Source organism: Plectropomus leopardus, chromosome 9 (genome assembly GCF_008729295.1).
Source record: "Plectropomus leopardus isolate mb chromosome 9, YSFRI_Pleo_2.0, whole genome shotgun sequence".
Classification (NCBI taxonomy): Eukaryota; Metazoa; Chordata; class Actinopteri; order Perciformes; family Serranidae; genus Plectropomus; species Plectropomus leopardus.
Genome location: NC_056471.1, coordinates 20,110,416 through 20,131,402, shown reverse-complemented (window position 1 = coordinate 20,131,402; position 20,987 = coordinate 20,110,416). Strand labels below are relative to the sequence as shown.

Here is a 20,987-nt window from a genome sequence, read left to right as displayed (position 1 = left end):
ATACGCTGACTATTAATAATATTTCATACAACCCAAAATCCAAACTACCCCATTAACATGCTTTGTTGTTCCTCTTCAATGCACGTCTGTTTTCTTATAAATATTCCTAAAAAAAAAACCAAATGATCTGAGCTGTGTGCGTGCGTGCGTGCGTGCGTGCGTGCGTGCGTGCGTGCATATACTGACTGGTACTCCCTCTGCTGTGAGTAGTGCTGGTCACGGCGCTCCAGGCTTTGCTCCAGTAAGGCCCGGTTCTCCTTCAGTAGACTCTGGTTCTGCTCTGCTAACTGGCGGTTCTCCTCCTCCATGTTCCCCTTCAGTTGGGTCAACAGCTGCAAACATGAGGCCATAAACATCAGTCAAAATATATATATATATTTTTTGTATGTGTGTGCACGAGCACATATGCATTCACAAGTAGTAGACAAAGTAGACATGAAATGTAAAAGACAAAAAACAGTGAATCTGCAGAAATATGTATCAGATATGGTTGAATATCAGTCAGCAGTATCGATTGTGTTAGCTGTCTCAAAGACTTTTAGAGTGTAAAAAGATATGAGACACAACTGAAAGAGACACAAAAAGACCCAATAGCTGGGATATTAGTTTTAAAATTGCACTCTTTTTATAAAACCTGACAGAACTGTGAAGCAAGAGGTCAGAGCTTACCACTGACTGACTGAAAGGAACACAAAAAACGTACTGCAGCCTCACAAATGACCAAAGAATTCATTCAGCTGCTCGATGAAGCTGTCTGAACAATACATGAGCTCTGAGAGGTTTTAAAAAATGCAGTTTAAGGCAGCATCCAAGGCCAGCACACAAAAACACATCATCTCGTGTATGGGTTGACTGAGCAGTGAAAAATGTGAAAAGAGCCAATATTATAGTACATCTTCTACATCTAAAAAATGTGTTGAAAGTTCAGGAAACTCTCCAAGAATGTCCACTTTTTAAAGAATCCAACTCATATCATAAGAAAATCGTAAGAAAATAAGTCTTATCGCTCCTAATTCCCTATTTGTGAATATGCTTCCTATTATTTTTGGCTTCTTAGCTGCAGCCCTGTTCAGTTAGTCGGTCAGCACAGCTGCTGCAACAGGTTTTAATTGCAAAAACTCACGTGCTCCCAACAGATTTTTTTCCACTTCATCAAAGAGAAGAGTTGCTACCTTTCAACTTCTCTACAAAACAATGTAATGAGAAGTGCGAGTGTCTGATTCCCAGAATCTTAACCGACCTAACTACAGCATAACATTGTGCCTCACTGAATGAGGCATCCAGTGAGGCACATTCAGGTATTTAGGGACTGATTGTGACCTATGAGAGGGGATGGTGCAACATGGAGAAGATTTTTTTATTTGGCTATGGGTAGGGACATTCAGCTTTAAAAGTTTGAGACCTGTTTTCCTCAAAAATGTCCAAAATCACACCATTTTGCACAGCCAGTAACTGTGAAATATGGTTATTTGTGGTGGAGGGAGGGGTCATTCACTTTCCCCCAGTCACTCAGGAGGCTCAAGGAAAAATATGTGCAGCTCCTGGGAGTGGCACCATCTCCCACTAATCATCAGGAGCTCTGAGGTGGAGACTGAAGAAGGTGGACCTCTCCATCCCCGCCATGACCATGTTCTACAGAGGCACCATTCACACTCACTGCATCTCCTCCTGGTTTGGTAACAGCACAGCAGAGGAGAGACACACGCTGGACAGGATAGTGGGAACTGCTGAAAGAATCATTGGTGTCTCACTACCACGACTGCAGGACATCCACACCGAGCACTGCAGAGCAAACAGCATCATAAGGGACTCCGCTCATCCCTCTCATGGCATGTTCACGCTCATGTGTCCCGGGAAAAGATACAGAAGCATTCGATCTCGGACTACTCGGCTGTTTTTTTTTTTCCCCAAAGCAATCAGACTGCTTAATCAAAGAATGTGGACCACACATAAGAGACTGTTCTTTTAAATTATTCTTAATTTCTTTAAATCTTTGAATAAAAACGATTTATTTTATTCTAATTTAGCGTAATTTTAGGTTATTTATTAGTGCTCTTATTTATCAGTTTATTATTTTACAGTTTTTGTGGTCTTGCACTGAATTACTAAGTGGTGGATGTGTGAAACAATTATGTTTTTATGTGAAGCATAAAAATGACAAATAAAAGAAATCTGAATCCGTCACACTTCAACAACCCCCCTATGATAAGTAAAGTGCAGTTCTTTAAATATTTGTACTTTGAATTAAGAGGCAGCTTAACTAAATAAGTCTGAATATTAACCTCGAAATAATGTAATATGTGACAAATTAGACTCATCAGACTCAACAAAGACCCTTGTTCTGCCTGTTTAATGTTTTTTTTAGCATTAATCTGCGACTAGTCAGTCATTTAGAAGAATCCACATTGTGCAAAGCAAGTTCATTTGCCTTCTTGTCGAGAGTTAGCTAACAAAATTAGGAATTCAAGACATATATCAGACAGGCCACTAATGAGAAGTGAATATTATTATGTATTATCCCTATAAAGAAATTGAAATCGATATTTTATGAATAAAAATTATGGTTGTGGTTGTACTACAGGTTTTAACTTTCTTTTTATACATATATTTCATACACAAATATGAAAATATCGGTTATCTTATATCGGTATTGGCCATGAGAAGCAGGTAATTTTTCGGCTGAAAAAAATCCATATAGTGCATCCCTAGAGAAGATCAATATCACTGCCATATATTTTCAGTACTTATCGAGCTATAGTGCCACTGCCAGCTGTTGATTAGCAGCTTAGCAAAAAACACTAAAACCAAAAGGTAACGTCTTGCTTTGTCCAAAGGGAACAAAATCCACCTTCCAGTACCTCTAAAGCTCACTGATTAGCGCACATTATGTCCTTAGTTCAATCCCTACAAAAACTGAAGTGTAAAAATGAGAATTTGTCATTTTATGGACAATTATGTATGAACGATTTCTTGGCCGGATGCTGTAACTTCCTGCAGTCTCTGCTGGTTGCCTGGCAACTGCTCAGAGTAAAAAAAAAACAGTATGGCACATAACACGCCGTAAAACCCCAACAATGAGATACAATGTGTTAATTAGTGAGCTAGAAGGCCCAACGCACTGAAAGTGATAATTGAAGCATCTCATCCGACGTGCTTCAACTGATGCTCCTGTGGTGCACAGCAGGCATCAGATTTAAATGCCAACACCATAGAACCAGCAGTATTTTAGGAGAAGGGTTTTATTTAGGCATTTTTTTTTTGCATTTTACAGATAGCCCAATTAATTTTCCATAATTGTCTATTTGAGCAGCCTATAATGTTACATAAAGCTGGGAGGCAACTGCTGTGAGGTTGCTGCTGCTTTTTTTCAGTTGGTCAGAAGTACTATAACGGCAGTAAAATCACTGGGAACCGGCCATCTCATTTCATCTTCTATTTGTATTTTGCGGTTGGGTAAAAAAGTCACATAAAGCACCTCTAATCATAACTCTATACTGTGGTAATTAATTGCTGCTGTTGGGTTTATGTGGCAAGTAAAGTTTTATGACAGTAGATGTCTGTAAACATTCATGACAAATGACAGAGTTGAACTGTTATGCTAACAGAGTCTAACCATTTATTTTCTTTTATTTAAATGTATCTGACATGTGACAACACAATACGTAAGATCTATAGTGTTATAGCTGTTGGTGTTAGCATTAGCTTTTTTTTTGTTTGTTCATAAAGTTTTAAGTGAAAGGGACACTTAAGACAAAATTAGAAATACATATTTTTCCACCACAATGGAACGAGATATCACTCGGTTTGTGGTGTTTAAAATGCCAAAAAAGAAAACAAAAAAGTCAAGCGGCACATCAGAAAACAGTTAAATACTAGGTGCTGGACAGAACAAAAGTATTACCTTGTGGTAATATGGGAGCATCATCTAGCGTGAGGACTCTATTTATGTATTTCTGTAAAATGCCAAAAAATACATTTAGAAAACTCAATAGCAATGTCTCTTTCTGTAAATCATGACCCGCTTACTGAAGATAATCTACAGACCTTGTCGTTATCAGTTTCATGTAGGATCTATTTTCTACATCCACCAGCCATATTACCGCGCAGAAGAAAGCATGCATCTGCAGTAAAACATTAATAGCTCGCTCGGTGTTGATGCACGTTTTCTTCTGTGCAGTGATACGGGTGGCAGGTGCAGTTTGGTAGAATAGAAATTTTCGACTGTATTTTTGGATGTTTTGACCCCCATAAACTGAGTGCCATCCAGTTCCTTTACATTTGAGTGAAAGAAGATATATCTACAGTTGATATCTCAATTCACATCAAAACAATCTAGATAAATAAAAAGCACTTCAGGAAAGAGGAAAGTTATGTGCTTTAGATTTTGGGGTGAACTGTCCCTTTCAGCTAATGGAGCTAAAATCCCCCGTCAGCTGTTGCCCAAAACTGTAGTATCGCTTTTGCTGCATGTTGGTCGCTCTGTCTTATAGACTTTGGTCGCTGGAATCTCATTTAACTCTTTAAAATTAAAACAAGCTTTGGGTAGGTTATCAAAGCAGTTTAACACTCCTCATAATGCTTTTGGTGTGTGTTTGGCCATTTAAAACAATTGGTGTGCTTCAAAACGCGTACGTCAAATGCTTTCAGGTAGATTTTTTGTTACCTTTCACCAGAGGCAGTCCAGCTGGTTCCTGTCTATATGCTAAGATAAGCCACATTCAGACATGACAGTAACATCCATCTCCTAGTCTAAAGCTTATTTCCAAGTATTCCTTCAAAGGCTGGTTTCGTCCTAACTGAAAATTGTGGACACGGTTCAACCAACTGACACTAATCCAGAACACAGGCACAAATGTGTGAATCCTGCAGTGATTTTGTGTATCTGCTACTTTTTGTACTACATTTCTTCACATATATCAGCAGACTAAAAGTCCTGCACCAGCTTTTGATTCAGGTTCGTTTTTTTTATGAGCAGCAGATCAAGCGGCAAAACGTCAAATGTGCTGGTTGACTTCTTTACAGGAAAGTCAGTTTCCACCCGTTTTGTCTCCCAAACAACTGGAGAGTCTCCAGCTTGAAGAAGGTTTTCAATATTCAGCGCTTGTTTGACAGAATTACACGGAAGACTTAAGCTGTTCTGGAGGCAAAGATGCCCCCGATCCTTATTAGCTACTTGTTATTCATTTTCTGTTGGGACAAATGTATCTTTTTTTTGCTGACGTGTCAAGCTTTAATTTGCTTTGTATAAGGTATTAGAAATCAGCCCTCTGCTGCTCCCCACTGATGATCTGATAGCTGCTCCTCCCTGACCTCAGCTGTGTTAAATACTCTCTAAAACCTGAAATGAATTCATCATAAATTTTGTTTAATTGCCCAGTTACACTCTAAATAAATTTGTTTATTTTATTTCAAGAGCGTCATGTGTCTGAGTTTCTCCACTGTGAAGCACTAAATCCCTTTTTTACATGTCAGTGGTCAGCTGGCTGCATGAATACAAAACACCTGTGTGTATCTGCAGGTGTGTAGATATACTTCTGTGCGTGCATGTGTGTGTGTGTGTTTGGTTAATACCTGGTACTGGCTGGTGAGGCGGGCGCTGCTGAGGTCCAGGCTCTGGTTGGTTTCTCTCAGTGCGCTGAGCTCCCCCTCCAGTCTTGTCCGTTCCAGCTGGGAGGCGCTCAGCTCCCCCCTCAGCACTGTGCCCTGAGCCAGCAGCTCCGCCTGTGACGCCAACCACTCCTTCTGCTGGGCCTGCAGCCTGCAACACCAACACACACACGCGCGCACACACACACACACACACACAGGCTTTACTCATCACCGTCACTGTTCTGTGTCCTGTTCAGCGCTGCTGTGTAGCATTTGTTTGGTGAGCACTTTTTAACTAAAGCTCGTTGTTTTATTGTTACACAACAGGATGAGTCCTCACAAAGGCAGGAAACAACTAAAAGATAAATCTGACATCATCTCTCACAAAATGGTTGAAGAGCACATTACGAGGTCACTCTGTGGTTTTAGACCATTGATTACAAAATATAAGCAATCATCTGTGTTTCATTTTGTAATGAGAACTGCAATAAGATGAGATGAAACTCTTAATGGTCACTGTGGGGGAAATTTGGTAATATTCAGTAATAAACATCAGACTTTTTATGTTCCCAACGAGGATTCAAAGTGTTTTGGAATTAAACTTTTTATGTAAGTTAATATTGAATCAGCGTACAGCATGGCTCAGTATTAAACAAATCAGCAACTGTCTGATTTAAACTGTCTTTAGAGCTTCAGATAAGGATTGTATTGATTATTATTATTATTCATTATTTCTCAATTAATCGGTTAAACAATTGGTCTATAAAATCTTAACAAATAGTAAACCAGAATAACCGCCTTGCCACTGAATGCTTCGGCCAACCCGTCGAGCTGCAGCTCACATCCATGTCTGTCCAGACTCATAATATAGTAAAGACTTTAATAAAAAGGTCTTCAGTGTATTTTTTGGGTGGGGTTGGGGGTTGAAGTAATCACATACTGAATATTTTCCAGTGAGAGACACGTTGCCTTAGTTTAGAGACTACTTTACAAAGGACAACAGAGGACAGATATCGAGCTTCACACATAGTGCAACAATAATCACATAAAGCTTAATACCAGTGAGCTCGAGTGGACTACTAGAGGAACAGGACAGAGCACAAAGTTGTAGCCATGACAACTGATAATGCCTGAAATATGGATGTTGCTGCAAAGAAGCTACAAATTCGAAAACAAGGACCCTCCACACATCTTCAACCACGCAGCACAGAAAATCTACACAATCAGAAGTGTAAAAATGAGCACCCAAAATGAATGTCACCAGTTCAATATCTGACCAAATGTCTCCCCTTCTGTTCCTGAGATATGAAACTGAGTAATGGCCAGAAAAGTGTTTTAGGCAGAACATTATGATGTCAGGTTGACTTTTGACCTTTTGGATATAAAGGTAATCCCGTCATAATTTTTTATCCTATTAGACATTTGTGTAAAAATGTGTCATAATTAGCATTTAAATTACTGTGATATTGTCAAAAACATCTTTGGTGACATGACAGTCATTTTTGACCACCAAATTTCAATAGGTTTATTTGTGCCTAATTTAAATGTAAAATTCCTTCGAGACCTTCCTGAGATTTGTTCACCAGAATTGAATAGACACACAAACGAAGAAAATACGAGAAAAATAATGTCTGCAGCCACGGCTGACGCTGGTGTGAAGGCATAAAAATGCCGAGTTCCCAGAGCCCATGGCAACATCTTCAGATTCCTTGTATGTTTTTTTTTTCTAACCAACAGTCAAACTGCAAATATTCACATATGAGAAGCTGGAACTGCATTTTTGACAGTTTTTCTTGCACCTACAATACAATTTTTGGCCACAGCAGCATAAACAAGTTGTGAACACATTTGGCAAGCTTATTAGCAAACAGTTGATATACACATCCAGCAGTTACGGAGACATTATTTGCAGTCGTGTTTCTGAACACTTGATTAATAGAAGCCCAATATTCTCCCTTATAGTTTTGTTTCTGGTCTCTACCGACTCCCAAGAGAATCTGCCACATTGTCATTTTAGACATTATTATTATTATTAAAATAATAAAGCTGTTGATTATTGATTGATGATTAATCATATTATTAATTATCATAATACTAATTATTATGTTATTTAGCTTACTTCACAAAAATAATACATGACTAAACAGGTTGAGGAGGCATTTTAAATGCACAAAATTGCCTATTTTCCATCTTTATTTAATTATTTTTGTCGTGTCATCTGACAAGCAGGAGGTCGTCCCATCATTTGAGACAGTTAGTGTAATCAATCACATCAATATGATGATGAAAACTTGGTTGATTACTTAATTAAGGTACATAAGAATCATATGATGATCATCATCATAATTATATACCCACCACCCCCCAAAATAAAATGTAATCAGAAGCACTCTGAACTGTTTTCAGCCTCAGGTCTTAGTAAGACTGATCTGTGGATTAAATACACACAAATCTGAGGTAAAACTGTGCATTTACATCTAAGATTAATTAATTTGTTGACTCAAAAAGCATTACTTTTTCAGCTTTTTGGGAACTGGGGTTGTAAAATATCCAGACAAACCTAAATTTTTTTTTTTTTTTTTTTGACATCTTGTGTTGTCGTTTTGTGCCCAAAAGCCTTTAATCAGGTCCAAAACTGCATTATGTGCATTCCTATAGTACATTTAAATTCAAGCCAGTTCCTGTGTTGCTCCCTATGCTTCAAATAGAGACCTTAATGCTGCAGCTGCACCTCCACAGTCAAGGCAACACGCACCCATTGAGAGGAGAGGAGTGAAAGGATGAACAGATCTCATTAAAGTGAAGCTGAGGAAGCTGATTGGTGAGTGACTGATTTGTTACCTCTCGTTGTCGTCTTTCAGCCTCTCCAGCTCTCGTTCTCTCACCACTCTCCTCTGGGCCTCTGCTTCCATCTCCTCTCTCTCCATCTTCATCTCCCGCTCTCTCTCCTCCAGCTGGGTTTTACCATCCAGGAGCTCCTTGTACCTTGAGATTGCAAACACAACATTCACCCCAACAAAAAAACAATTAGGACTTAAAACATATGGCAGAACGAGAGAGTGTGTGTCTTTAAAGGTTGTTTTTGTGCGTGTCATTTTGTTCCAGGGAGAGCTACACGTCCTCGCAAGGGTAGAAAACAACAAAAAACCAAAACGACCTCATGTTTTTGAGTTTATAAAGGGTCTATTTTAATGCGGTCAGTGTGTGTTTATACCTGGCCTCCAGCTCCCTGTGCTGGGCCTCCAGGCTGCGGTTGTTGCTCCTCAGCTGCGAGTGCTTGTCCAGCAGCTCCTCTAGCTCCACCTCCTGCCGCTGCTGCAGAGCCGTCATCCGCTCGTGGTCCCGCCTCAGAGCCTCCATCCTGGCCACAGACTCCTCCCGCTCCCGCGCCCACACCTTGGACTCAGCCTCCAGAGCCGCACAACGGGCCTCGCTCTCACTGCTGCGTGCCAGCACTGCTGCATGCTGGGAGCTCAGGGAAGCTTGCTCCACCTGTGTGTTGTAAAACAGAGAGATAATGTTCGTGCCGACACTGAAAGCCAACAACCAAAACATTTAAAGTTTTTACTACAAATTTATTACCCTTTTACTTCCCTGCGTCCCACCCGCAGTACGCTAGCACTATCAAAAACTTTTACAAACTGCTAGTACTATGAAAACTACATCACTGTGAACATAAAATCAATAGATTTGAATCATTTTTCGGGTTATCGTTCTCTTTGTTGAACCTCAGATTCAGGAGGAGCAATGTATGATTCTGATTTTGATTAGGATGCCTCCTGTGCGACTCCCATTAGAGAGAACCAAGAGAATGAGTGAACCAAATTTCATTTAAGTCTGAAACCAAATTTCAGGGCAAGACGGACCAAACAGCCCAACACTAACATCCACCGAGCCACACGAATGGTGACCATGGCTAAGAATTTCATGTTTACTACATTAAAGCAGTCTTGTAGTCCAATAAATAATAATTTTCAAAAACGTTGCCCAAATTCTAATAATCATAACATGTCTGTTTGCATTGGATCAGGTTGACCAAATGGTAAGAAACAATGTGAAAGTAGAGTCCAAAAAGCTTTTCTGTTTTGGAAGTTGAACAAATAATTTCAGGCATATGCTGTCTATCTGTGTGTTTGTCACCTGTAGTTGGGTGTTGAGTGTCTGTAGGCTGGTGCACGAGTCCTGCAGGCTGAGGGAGTGTCGGCGCAGAGCTTCCAGCTGCTCCTTCAGGTGCTCACACGCCTCATGGGACTGAGACAGCCGCGACAGCAAAGCCTCCTGTCCTGCAACCACCACCGCTTTCTGAGGGAGAGAAATTACGTATCAGGAGAGAGTACATCGCCGCATACTGTGCAGAGGAAGCAGCATCGGGGGGACTGCGCTTTAGTCTCACACATGCCTCAAAATATCCATATTATTTGAACTTTGACCTCTTTTGCAGCTCCCAGTCAAATAATAACTTTCATGACATCTGTCTATAAATACAGACATGAAATTCATCCTGTGTTTAGAGGCGTCTGCATTAATCTGCCATTTATAATTTTTGCAAGATTTCAGTGATTGAAATCTTTGCACACAAATACATTTATAATTCAACCAGAGAATCTAACCAGAAAATCTGCACACTTATTTCTGAGTCTTGACTGTGAAATCTGCTCTGATAAATACAACAGGGTGTTGACTGGATGCTGTGATGAATAGATTAAAAATGAGCAGACAATGTTGTAGTTTGCAGAATTGCTGGAGGTAAAAATTCTGGTGTTTTTTTAATATAAAATTGAAACGAGCTTGCGGCACACCAAAACTCAGCTCTACACCCGCTGAACAATGTGAATTTATGTGAAGATTTTACAAGTACTGGCACAGCGACAACAAATTTCATGTATGAGTCACCTGGAGGGTCTGGAGCTCAGTTTTGGTGTGCAACAACTTCTCTTTTCGTTTTTTTTTTTCATTTTGGATTTTTTCCACTACTTTTTTTTCTTTTTACCAGACCCTGACTAAATCATAGTGCTACAAAGGAGATTGGTGGTTTTTTCACAGGCTCTTTCAGATTTCCTGCTTTTTTACTTTTCTCTGCAAAAGTCAATAGTAAAAAGTGAATATGTACATTTACTTAAGCACTGTAATTTCAGTGAGTTTAATGCTGAGGTTCTTATACTTGAGTAATTCCATTGATGCTACTATATGCTAGTAATCCAAAACATTTCAGAGGAAAATATTGTAATTGTAACTCTCCTGCCTTTACGTTACATTTCAGTTTAAGATTTTACAGTAAAACACTTGAGGGGGTCATTAATTACAAAACAATGTTAAAGATTAAATCAGTGCTTCATAATATTTTTTGGTTTTCCAACATGCTTGTAACCTCTTACAAAAACCGTTCCATTAAAAAGATGTTCCCTCTTTAAAGTTGGCCCTGGATGTGTGTGGTTTATCTAATTGCAGTGCGCCAAAAGTACTCCAAACAAACTTTACACATGCTCGCACCAACCTGTTACACCTGCCAACTGACAAAACCTGAAATGAAGGAAAACACGTACAGCCACGAGAAAATAATCACAATATAAAATACTTGTAAATGTCCATATATACCATTTAGTCAACCTAAAATGCAACAAAACCACTCCAATCTCAAAAACAAAACCAAAATGTGCAACTCGTCACCACATGCCAGAAAGCTACAAACACATTTTAAACAACTATCAAAACTAAATTCCATGATACAAATGGAAACAAAATGGACAAGCCATCAAATTTTGCAAATCCTGGGGTGTGTTAATCATTGACTTTGGTAGTGTTCAGTCAGATGTGAATGGATATTGTAAGTGTGTAGGTGTGAGGTGTTGTGGGGTAACAGATACAAGCTTAGCAAGGCAAAAGGGGTTGCAGGGAAGAGAGCATGAAGCTGAAAACTGAGGCCTTTATGTCTGGCTGATCTGGCTGGACAACAATCAGGCTACTCTGACACCTTAAAAAAACAACATATGAAAACCACAGGTAACTGACGCAGCACACACACAAGCAGACAGAGCAGGGGCCGTCATATATCTCATCAATTATCTCTTGACCCCTAAGATTAATGTTGTGACCCTTAGGAGGGAGCCGACCTGTAGGTTGGGAACTACTTGTCTAAACTAGCCAGCTGCATATAAAGTTTTGAAAATCAGCTTCACTTCGAGCAGCCAAAAAAAAAAGCAAAATGCTGCTTCCTCACTAATGCATCAATTTTGTAAGATCTAATATAATGTATCACTCACAGAACGAATACTCTTACTTTTGATATTTTAGAGGGATAGCTCAGATTTTTTGAAGTTGAGTTGTGCGAGGTTGTTAGTGTTTTACCTACAGCAGATTTCAGTCGAAACGCCCCCTGTTTTGGTAAAGCAGGCAGGAGTACTGCAACAACTGCAACAAATGTGTATTTTAGTCACCTAAAAAAATCCCACCTTAAACGTCAGTGTTAGTTTAATTTTATGCTATATTTTGAATATATCCACTCATTTTCCTTGAAGTCAAACAGTGATTCCCAGCAAGAAACTAAAGCCGTTATTTCACTCTCTTGGAAGCCAGACTTCATTGAGGAAAACAGTAATTTAACATCACTGAAAATAGGAGCTGCTACTCTACAGTTGCTTCCATCCATTAGTTTGTTTGAATTATTGTGTGACTTTCGCTTTTTGAAGGGTTAGTTTGGATTCACCAAAGTCAAACAACAACACAAACTAACTGATCGGAGCAGCTGAAGATCAGCAACTCTTGTGTTCAGCAAGCCAAAATTATTTTCTCATTCAAGTGTCGTGGCTTTGACGAGAGCATGGATTGGGAACTGAGACCGTTCATAGCTTTCCTGCTGGAACGAGCTGTCTTACAAAAAGGTAAAACTGTGAAAGTAATTAAGGCATAGTGGAAACTTTGATTTTTTTTTTTTTTGGTGGGGGGGATGTTTAAGTGGCTAAAATACTGTAGATTTTAGTGCTGCGCTCGTCCTCAACAGAACATTGCTTTGCTTCCACGTCAGTCTACTGACATCTGCTGTAGGTAATACACTGACTATGGTAAGTAGCTCATATATAGATATATAAAGCCTTCATTTAATCAGGTAAAAGACTTAATGAGATTTAAAATCCTTTTTTTTGCAAGACTGTACTGGCCACATGGGCAGCTTAAAACATTTTTACAACAATATATACAAGCAGACAAATATAACTATCACACATTACAAAGAGCGAGCACAATTTCCAGTTAAAATGCATCATAGAACAATCATACAACCCAACTCAAAATCTGAATGATATTAAGTAGATTTTGTTGATGACACGTATGATTTTTTTTTCATCCATCTCAATCAAAAATCAAAATCAAAAAATCCTGACAGCGTTAAATGCAGCAACTATGCCGAGGAACGCGATGAATGAAATACCCGACCTTGGTGGTGCTGGAGCTGCCTCCTTACAGCTTGATGTTAGAGTTCATGTGTGCGTGTGTCCGTCAGTGTGTGTGTGTGTGTGTGTGTGTGTGTGTGTGTGTTTGAGAGAAAGAGAAAAAGTAGGAGCTGGAGCAAGAGCGCTGCAGACGAGATAAGGAAGATTAACAGTAGCCGAGGTGACATTATAAAAACTGATGAGCAGAGATAAAGAGGTAGTCCTGGAAATAAAGTGCTGCACTCGTGGAAGTGGCGGCCCACTGTGAGTTGATAGTCGTCAAGCACCCCTAAAGCAAGAATTTCAACATAATATAGATCATCTCCATCACACAGGAGTTTCACCGAACCAGACAGACATCACGCAAATGAGATTCAAAGGCTCCACACACATCAGTCACAGAAATATATTCAAACACAGATACGCACCTCTCTTTCCAGCTCTATCAACCTCTCACTCAGATGCCTCTCCGTCTCTCCTGTGGCATCATCGTGGGTCACGGAAAGGTCACGACCTTTGCCAGCTGCGGGGGATTGATCCAGATGTGATGCCTTCTGGGTGTGCATCTCACAAATTTGTGTTTCATTTGGGGAGTCTGAATTTGAATTAGATGTAGCATCCTTCTTTTGGAGAACAGATTCACTTTTCTTGAGGCACTGGGAGAGCGACGCAATTCTTTCCTGTGATTGGTTGAGAGAATCGGTTGTCGTCTTTAGTTGAGCCTCAGCTTTTTGAAGTTTGTGGCTCAGACGTTCGACATCTGTCGACAGCTTCTGAGAGCGCGCCTGCTCATTGGTTAGGTCCTGATAAGAGAGAGATAAGAAGTTATGAAGGATTCAAAAATGTGAATGTGTGGAAACAGTGATCGACATGAGACAAATCAAAAAGTCTAAATATAGACGCTGTTTTTTCTTGAGTTTCACATGACAAAGACAGTCCTCGAGCACACCACTACCTCATTTTTTAGAGACTAAATTCATTTTAATCAGGAAGATTTGTTGGTTTACAATGTGCTTTTATGTATCTTCGTATGTCGCTTCAGTACTATTGTCATGCCCCAATCCTATTTGCATACATCTTTTTTTTAAAGATTATTTTTTGTGCTTTTTTGCCTTCATTTGCGCTTCAGCTTGAGTGTGAAAGGGGCTGGAGAGAGAGGGGATGACATGCAGCAAGCGGCCGAGGCAAACCCGCGGCTACTGCAGCGAGGACTTAGCCTCTGTATGTGGGGCGCCTGCTCTGTCAACTGAGCCACTGGGCGCCGCCTGCATCCTAATTCTACACAGTAATCACATCTATTTATATTTACAGTTGAGTTAGCAGTTAGAGGACAAGAAATGAATGTATGCTAACAGGAAATTATTTACTGCAGCGACAGATATAAATCAAACTGTCACTTTGGATAAAGTCAATTCAACAAGAATAAAAAAAAAAAAGCGAAATGTTTTTTCCCTCAGATATCATCAATGTCAAGAATCATTTACTCATTTGTTTCTCCCTAATTACTATCTAGGGAGTTTTATGTTGAGGAATAAACTGTAAACTCAGTGGCAAAATTTTTGAAAATAATAATAACTGATCATCAGCTGATGGACAATCCATGATAAATATTGACAGGAAAATAAATTCCTGATAAAGAAATATTAGGTTATATAGTTACTCAGTATAAGTAACACACAATTAAAAAAGTGTTTTTTTTTGAAGAACAAGTACTTTTCACATTCCTTTTTTAAGCCGCATTTCAACTCTTTACTCAAGTATATATTTGGGTCAATAATCTACTTTTTACTTCACTAAATTTGCCTTCTGTATAAGTAAGTCTGCTCTAAATGCAGGGATTAAGGAGAAACAAGCATCACCTGTCTTTTGATCACAATGCGAAGATGAACCCAGAACAAAGGGCAGCTTCAAGTGATAATCCTTGATCCTTTGTTAAGGAAAATGAATATCAATTTGTGAAGTGCATGCTGTTCCTCCCACAGAACACTGAGAACTCTGCTTTAAAAACTTTTTTAAACTCAATAACCACAATGAAGTAAGTTCAGCATACTGAAGTTGAAAATGTAGTTATCTAGCTAACATGAGCGTGTTAATTTTTCATTTTTTCACAGCCAGTGCTGTTTTTCAATATTTTGCATTGACCCTGCTCCTCAGAAATTATTGAAACTGAAAGTAACTTGTACAAAACAAAATCATTAAGTGGGTTCTTTTTTTGTACTTTTTCATAGGTATGTTTCTCAAATGGTAAGTCTCACTTCTACTTGAGTCTTTTTTGTAGCAATAAATGTACTTTTACTCAGTATAGATTTTTCAGCCCTCTACACACCACTGCAAATTAATAAATAATAGTTTGTGGTCATTTGTGTTGCGATGTGCTGCTCTACTTGCATCAAACGTATTTTTTTGTACAACTCAGGAACTTGTCTCGTGTCTGTTAACAAGAGAAAAAAATAAAACTGCATTCCCATCAAAAATACTTCTTAATAACAGTCTTTGCAAAACAGCTTTCTGCGAAAATGCTACCCAATATCAATCCTTCTTTCTTTGTGTTCATCTCATTCATATATTTTTGTTTATTAGAACAAACAGGCTCTCTGGACAAGGAAGACTGAGACAAACTGCTATCCTTTTACAAGGTCCCCAGCGCAATGCACGATATTATATAGTGCTTAGTTAATGACGATCAGTTGTTCAGTACTTGTGACGATGCATTATCGGATACATTGAGTTCACTTTATACAGTGCGGTACAATAATTCTCAGTATACGTTCGGACATCTCAGCTGCTCCAGTCTGCTGCTGAATGCCTCGTCGCATTCTGGCTCAGTAAAAACACCCTCAGTGATTCTCAGTGAGTGACTCCAGAAACAGCCTTGACGGAGTTCTTTCTTCTGTTTTTACTAACCATAACAGTATTTTATGTATTTATAACACTGCATTTTCGGATTCTCAGCAGAAATTTGTGTTTTGTTCCATTGTAGGAATTCTATAGAGTGCTTAAATTTCACACTCAAGAAAACACACTTGCAGGCTGTGAGCAGAGTCTCCTATTCTCATGAGCATGGCATTGTGGGACAAAGGTGTCTATCAACAACGCACTGAAAAATCCACCAAATTTTGTATGCAAATCACATTTTTTGAGCATACTGGAAATTTGTCACTGTTCCAGCATGAACACACTGAATTATTATTCAGTACAGGCACATGGAAACATAATAGAATGAACTATTAGTACTTTGAATAAGAACAGATCTCAGCTCATAAATTAATTTCTGCTGTCTAGATAAGGGGAGAAGTATGAGTGTGGGTGAGTTTACCCTCTACTTCATCCCTGAAGTCAGTGACTAAACTACCATATCTCTCTCTTTCTCTGTCTCTCTCTCTCTCTCTCTCTCTCTTGCATACACACACACACACACACACACACACACACACACACACACACACACACCTGGGACAGTGAGCTGATCTTGGCCTGAGCATCTGCGTACTGCTCCTGCAGCTGCTGTTTACCCTCCTCCACGTTGGTTAATCGAGTGCTGAGCTCTTTCTCCAGGTCCTGCAGCCGAGTGCAGAGCTCCTTTGATTCAGACAGCTGCTGACCCACACGTCTGCACGAACACACACGTGCACACACACACCAGCGGCCACACACAGGTTGAATGAAGAAAGAGTTGACATTAAAGATAAATGCATGGTGAAGTGAAGTAGCTCTCTCTGATGTCTTGTAAAGTTAATCGTGTACCTCAGCTTGCAATAGGGGTTAAGTGTGTGAACAAGAGTGTGTGTACCTGTGTTCAGCGTCCAGAGCCCGAGCTCTCTGGTTGCTATGCTCCAGGGCAAGGGTCGTGCTCTCCAGCTGCTGCCTCAGCCTCGCTGCCTCTCTCTCTCTCTGCCTCCCCTCCTTCCGCTGGTCATCCAGCTCCGACTGACACACCTCCTTCTCCTGCTCCAGCCTCGACGCCTCCAGCAGGGCCTGGTCTCGCGCCCTGACCAGAGATTCGGCCTCCACAGTGGCTTCACGGAGCTCTGCCTCCAACTCTTCCTCCCGACGACGAGATGTCTCCAAACTTCGACCTTGTCGTTCCACCTCTGCCCTGAGGGTCTGCGTGGTGAGCTCCAACTGGTCACTCTAGCAAAAGAGACAAGACAGATCATTAATGCTGTTTGAGTCTTACTGGCTACTAAAAAGTAGACACATTTTTAATGCCTAGAAGGGACACAAGTTTAGTCACCTACGCACATCGGCAACTAACAAACATAAATCAGACAGGTCACAATAAACACAGTATAAACTTTAAGCTTACTTTAGCTTCAAGAGGCCATTTGTATAGCTCAGGATCCTGCCAAGCCACTAAATCAAAAGACTATTTAATTAATAAATAAAAGACTAAAAACAAGACCAAAAATAAATATGTCAAAAATATAATCCAGTTCTCAATAACAGCTGTGGGCACTAAAGGATCCTCTGAATTGTTCTGTGGGGTGTCTTGGGGTCTCTAACTAGCCACTCAACATACTTTTTAGACTTTTAAAACTGAAGTACGGTTTGGCCTCGTCTCTCTGTTTTTCTTTGTGTATCTTGTAGAAATTGTTGGTCAGAAATTTCTTTTGGGGGCGCCTGGTGGTTCAGTTGGTGAAGCAGGCACCCTGTGTGCAGAGGCTGTGTCCTTGCCTCAGTGGCCACGGGTTTGAGTCCAGCCTTGGCCCTTTGCTGCACTTCATCCTTTCTCTCTCCCACTTTAATTCCACATCTCTCCTATCTAATAAAGGCAATAAAAGCCCCCAAAAATATTTTTTAAAAAAAAAAGGAATTTCTTTCAGGTGCCCTGTGAAAATATTTTTTCCTTCAATAGTACTACAGATCAAATCATGTTCAGATTCTTTACTTAAGTTAAGGTAGCAATTCAGCAAAGTAAAAGTATGCCATTATGAGTAACAGTCCTGTATCAAATACAATACTTAAAGGGACAGTTTACCCCCAAGACAAAAGTTGATATTTTTCTTCTTACCTGTAGTGCTATTTATCAATCTAGATGTTTTGTTGTGAGTTTCTGGGTGTTAGAGATATCTGCTGTAGAAATGTCTGCCTTCTCTCCAGAAAAATGGCACTAGATGGCGCTCAAAGCACAAAACAAATAAATAAATAAAATTGAAAAGCTCAACAGCAAAGTCTCTTTCCAGATTCCAGAAATCATGACCCTTTTACTCAAGGTAATCCACAGACCTTGCTGTGAGCAGCTTTATGCAGAAACTATTTTCTTTTAACTAAACTACACCTGCCAAGTGCATCACATCACCCACCAAGCGCATCACTGCGCACTGAAGCATGCATCTACTCATGGATGAGAGGCTCGTTGTGACAGTGGGAGATGTAAACATTAATGGCATCCTCGGCTGAGCTGTCTTATTAGCAAGCTCAGTAGTGCAAGGTGAGCTAGAAGTAGGTGGGTGCTTCCTACTGCACCGTGATACAGTTGGCGGGTGTCGTTCTATAGAAAGAAAACAGTTCCTAGATAAAACTGCTTACAACAAGGTCTGTGGATTCTCTTAAGTAACCGGGTCATGGTTCCTGAAAAAAGGCATTGCTGTTTGTTTGTTTTTTTTAAATGTTTTTTTGTTGGTTTTTTTGGTGCTTTGAGCAACACAAGCCAAGTTCCATTGACTTAAATTAAATTTATATCTGTACAGCTGATATCTCCCAAAACTTAACAACTCACACTACATGCATATGTTTGATTTTTCTGTAAACTGTCCCTTTTAGTGTGCAGTTGAGTTTTCCCCTATTTCACTTATCTACAGAAACTCAGCAATGTGCAAACAAAGGCAGTGAAGACAGAACTTCAGATTTCTCTATGTTGCCTTTATGTTGTTCTATATGTTTTTATAACGGATACAATGCACTGAACACATTTGTTAGAGCTCAAGGATAAACACGATCTGTTTGGTGTGTGATACTGAATGTAAACATAACTCTACAGGGAACCTTTAATGCTCCTTTAAGGAGCCATTTCCTCCAGAGTTAGAATCACATCACAGTTATAATGCAAATTAAATCAATCTTTGCACCATATTTCCGCATGAATGGACCTAACGAAATGACCAAATCAATACCACATTGTTGGTTATGTTTCAATACAAAGTAATTCAGTAAATAAATAAACAACAAGAAAGAAGCAAAGGAGAAAGAGGATGTAGATGAATTGTAATTTCCTATTTGGGTTTTATTCACCCCTACAGCTGAAAGAGAGTGAGTGCATTTCATGTTTCATTTAACACAGACTGTTATTGTCTCCATTAATCTGAGTCTTTTCTTCTCATTGTGGTGGCTGTAATACAAAGTCTACCTCAGAGATAATTGAAAACTCTTTCGTTTTATCAAGTAACCCATCAAGTATTGAAAGGAACACATTTTGATGCTGGCTATTGAGATGTAAACTAACACAGAAAAACGGGCAGTATTTCTATCTAATGTATTTAAAATACACTTTTGATTACTTCTGAGTATTTTGTCATTTCTACTCCTTTTTAGACATGAAATGTAAAATATATGCCTGTTGTATATGTTCATTATTATTTTTGTTTGTGTTTTTTATGTGCATAGTTTTTTATTTTTTGAAATGTTTGAAATAAAATGTATTCAATTCAATTCAAAAATTCAATTTTTATTTTATTTTATTTTGTAACTAAATTCTTGTATTTGTGTATCTGAAACACTTAAAACACATTATTTGATTTGTCATTTTATTTTCAAATGAGACATATTTTTATCCTCTGGTTCACTGTGGCGATCAGCTGAGAATCCCGTCTCCACTGAGGGACTATCTGCAGTTGAAAATGAAACAGAGGAAAGGATAACTCAGAAGTGAGTCACGTTGAGCCGAGCTATGAAGTGGAAATGAGGCTTTTGACTGACAGAAACGACCCAGCATGCACCCCGGACTTTGCAGCCCTTCAAAAAAACATGACTGGCCATTTCAGATCTAAGATGTATAGAATGATATTTTTGTACTTTTAAATGCATGCAAATTACGTGTATTTTATTAAAATACATTTTCTCCTAGTTTTCTTTTCATACATGTGATGAGCAGGTATTTGTAAGTTGTAACAAAATACTTTTTGATGTATTTGTGCCCCTATCTAATAACATAGATGCATTTAACATAATTTAATGGTATCATATAGCTGTAACACATGCATTTATAACATCTACACTGAATTGGAAATTGCATATTGTAGACAGTAGAAAAATGTCTGAAAAGTAAAAAATGATATTTTCTCAGCCAATACTTTGTGTATTAAAAATATATATGTTCAGTGCTGTTTAGGTTAGTAGGTTTTTTGGTACAACATGCACAATAAAAAGTTGATTTCTTTATTAAAGAGGTCCGGTAATACAGTAGAATATTACATCAGAGGGAGGATTATGTACGACTCTCTCTGAATGGGAGGTATTCATGAACCCCTTTTATGGTATTTCTTTAATGCTGACTTAGCACTGTTTTTCTCCTTAGCTTGCAATTTCTCTGATGTCTTGCAATTTTACTGCAAATAGCACATTAAACACATCAGTCTGCACCACTTCTACATGCTGCGATGGTGTTTCTGAAAACCGGGAGATTTGGTTCATATTTTTTCTTGAACCTTCGAGGGAAATGCACTAAATAAGTTGTGTCAAACCCTGTGATCTCTCCTCTGAGTGTGGATGAGTTCTTTGTCAATATGTGAACATCTCAGTTCAAAACAGACTTGATCTTGCAACACTGGGTGTATAAAAACATGTTGTTTCGCTCTCAGCTTGAATCATCTGTTTCACTTCATGCTGTCAGATTCACCTCCTGCTGAACACTTTCTGCAATAATATAATTAAATTTCAGATATAAACTCGTAACAAAACATTTATTTGGCAACCAGAACCCCTGTCTATTGTTAATAATTTATAGAGATTATTAAACAACTAGATTTGCTATTAAAA

The 20,987-nt window shown here is 39.1% G+C and overlaps 1 protein-coding gene across 1 annotated transcript in view; it reads right to left on the bottom strand.

Annotated features, from left to right (window-relative positions):
* Positions 1 to 20,987, bottom strand: part of ccdc88b (coiled-coil domain containing 88B) — a 64,301-nt gene that overhangs the window by 11,605 nt on the left and 31,709 nt on the right. Inside the window, exons 17-24 of the mRNA XM_042492797.1 lie at positions 16,804 to 17,144; positions 16,464 to 16,623; positions 13,442 to 13,816; positions 9,730 to 9,891; positions 8,804 to 9,081; positions 8,431 to 8,574; positions 5,572 to 5,758; positions 187 to 332 (exon numbers count right to left, since the gene is read on the bottom strand). Coding sequence (XP_042348731.1) covers positions 187 to 332; positions 5,572 to 5,758; positions 8,431 to 8,574; positions 8,804 to 9,081; positions 9,730 to 9,891; positions 13,442 to 13,816; positions 16,464 to 16,623; positions 16,804 to 17,144 — 1,793 coding nt within the window. The remainder of the gene's footprint in view (positions 1 to 186; positions 333 to 5,571; positions 5,759 to 8,430; positions 8,575 to 8,803; positions 9,082 to 9,729; positions 9,892 to 13,441; positions 13,817 to 16,463; positions 16,624 to 16,803; positions 17,145 to 20,987) is intronic.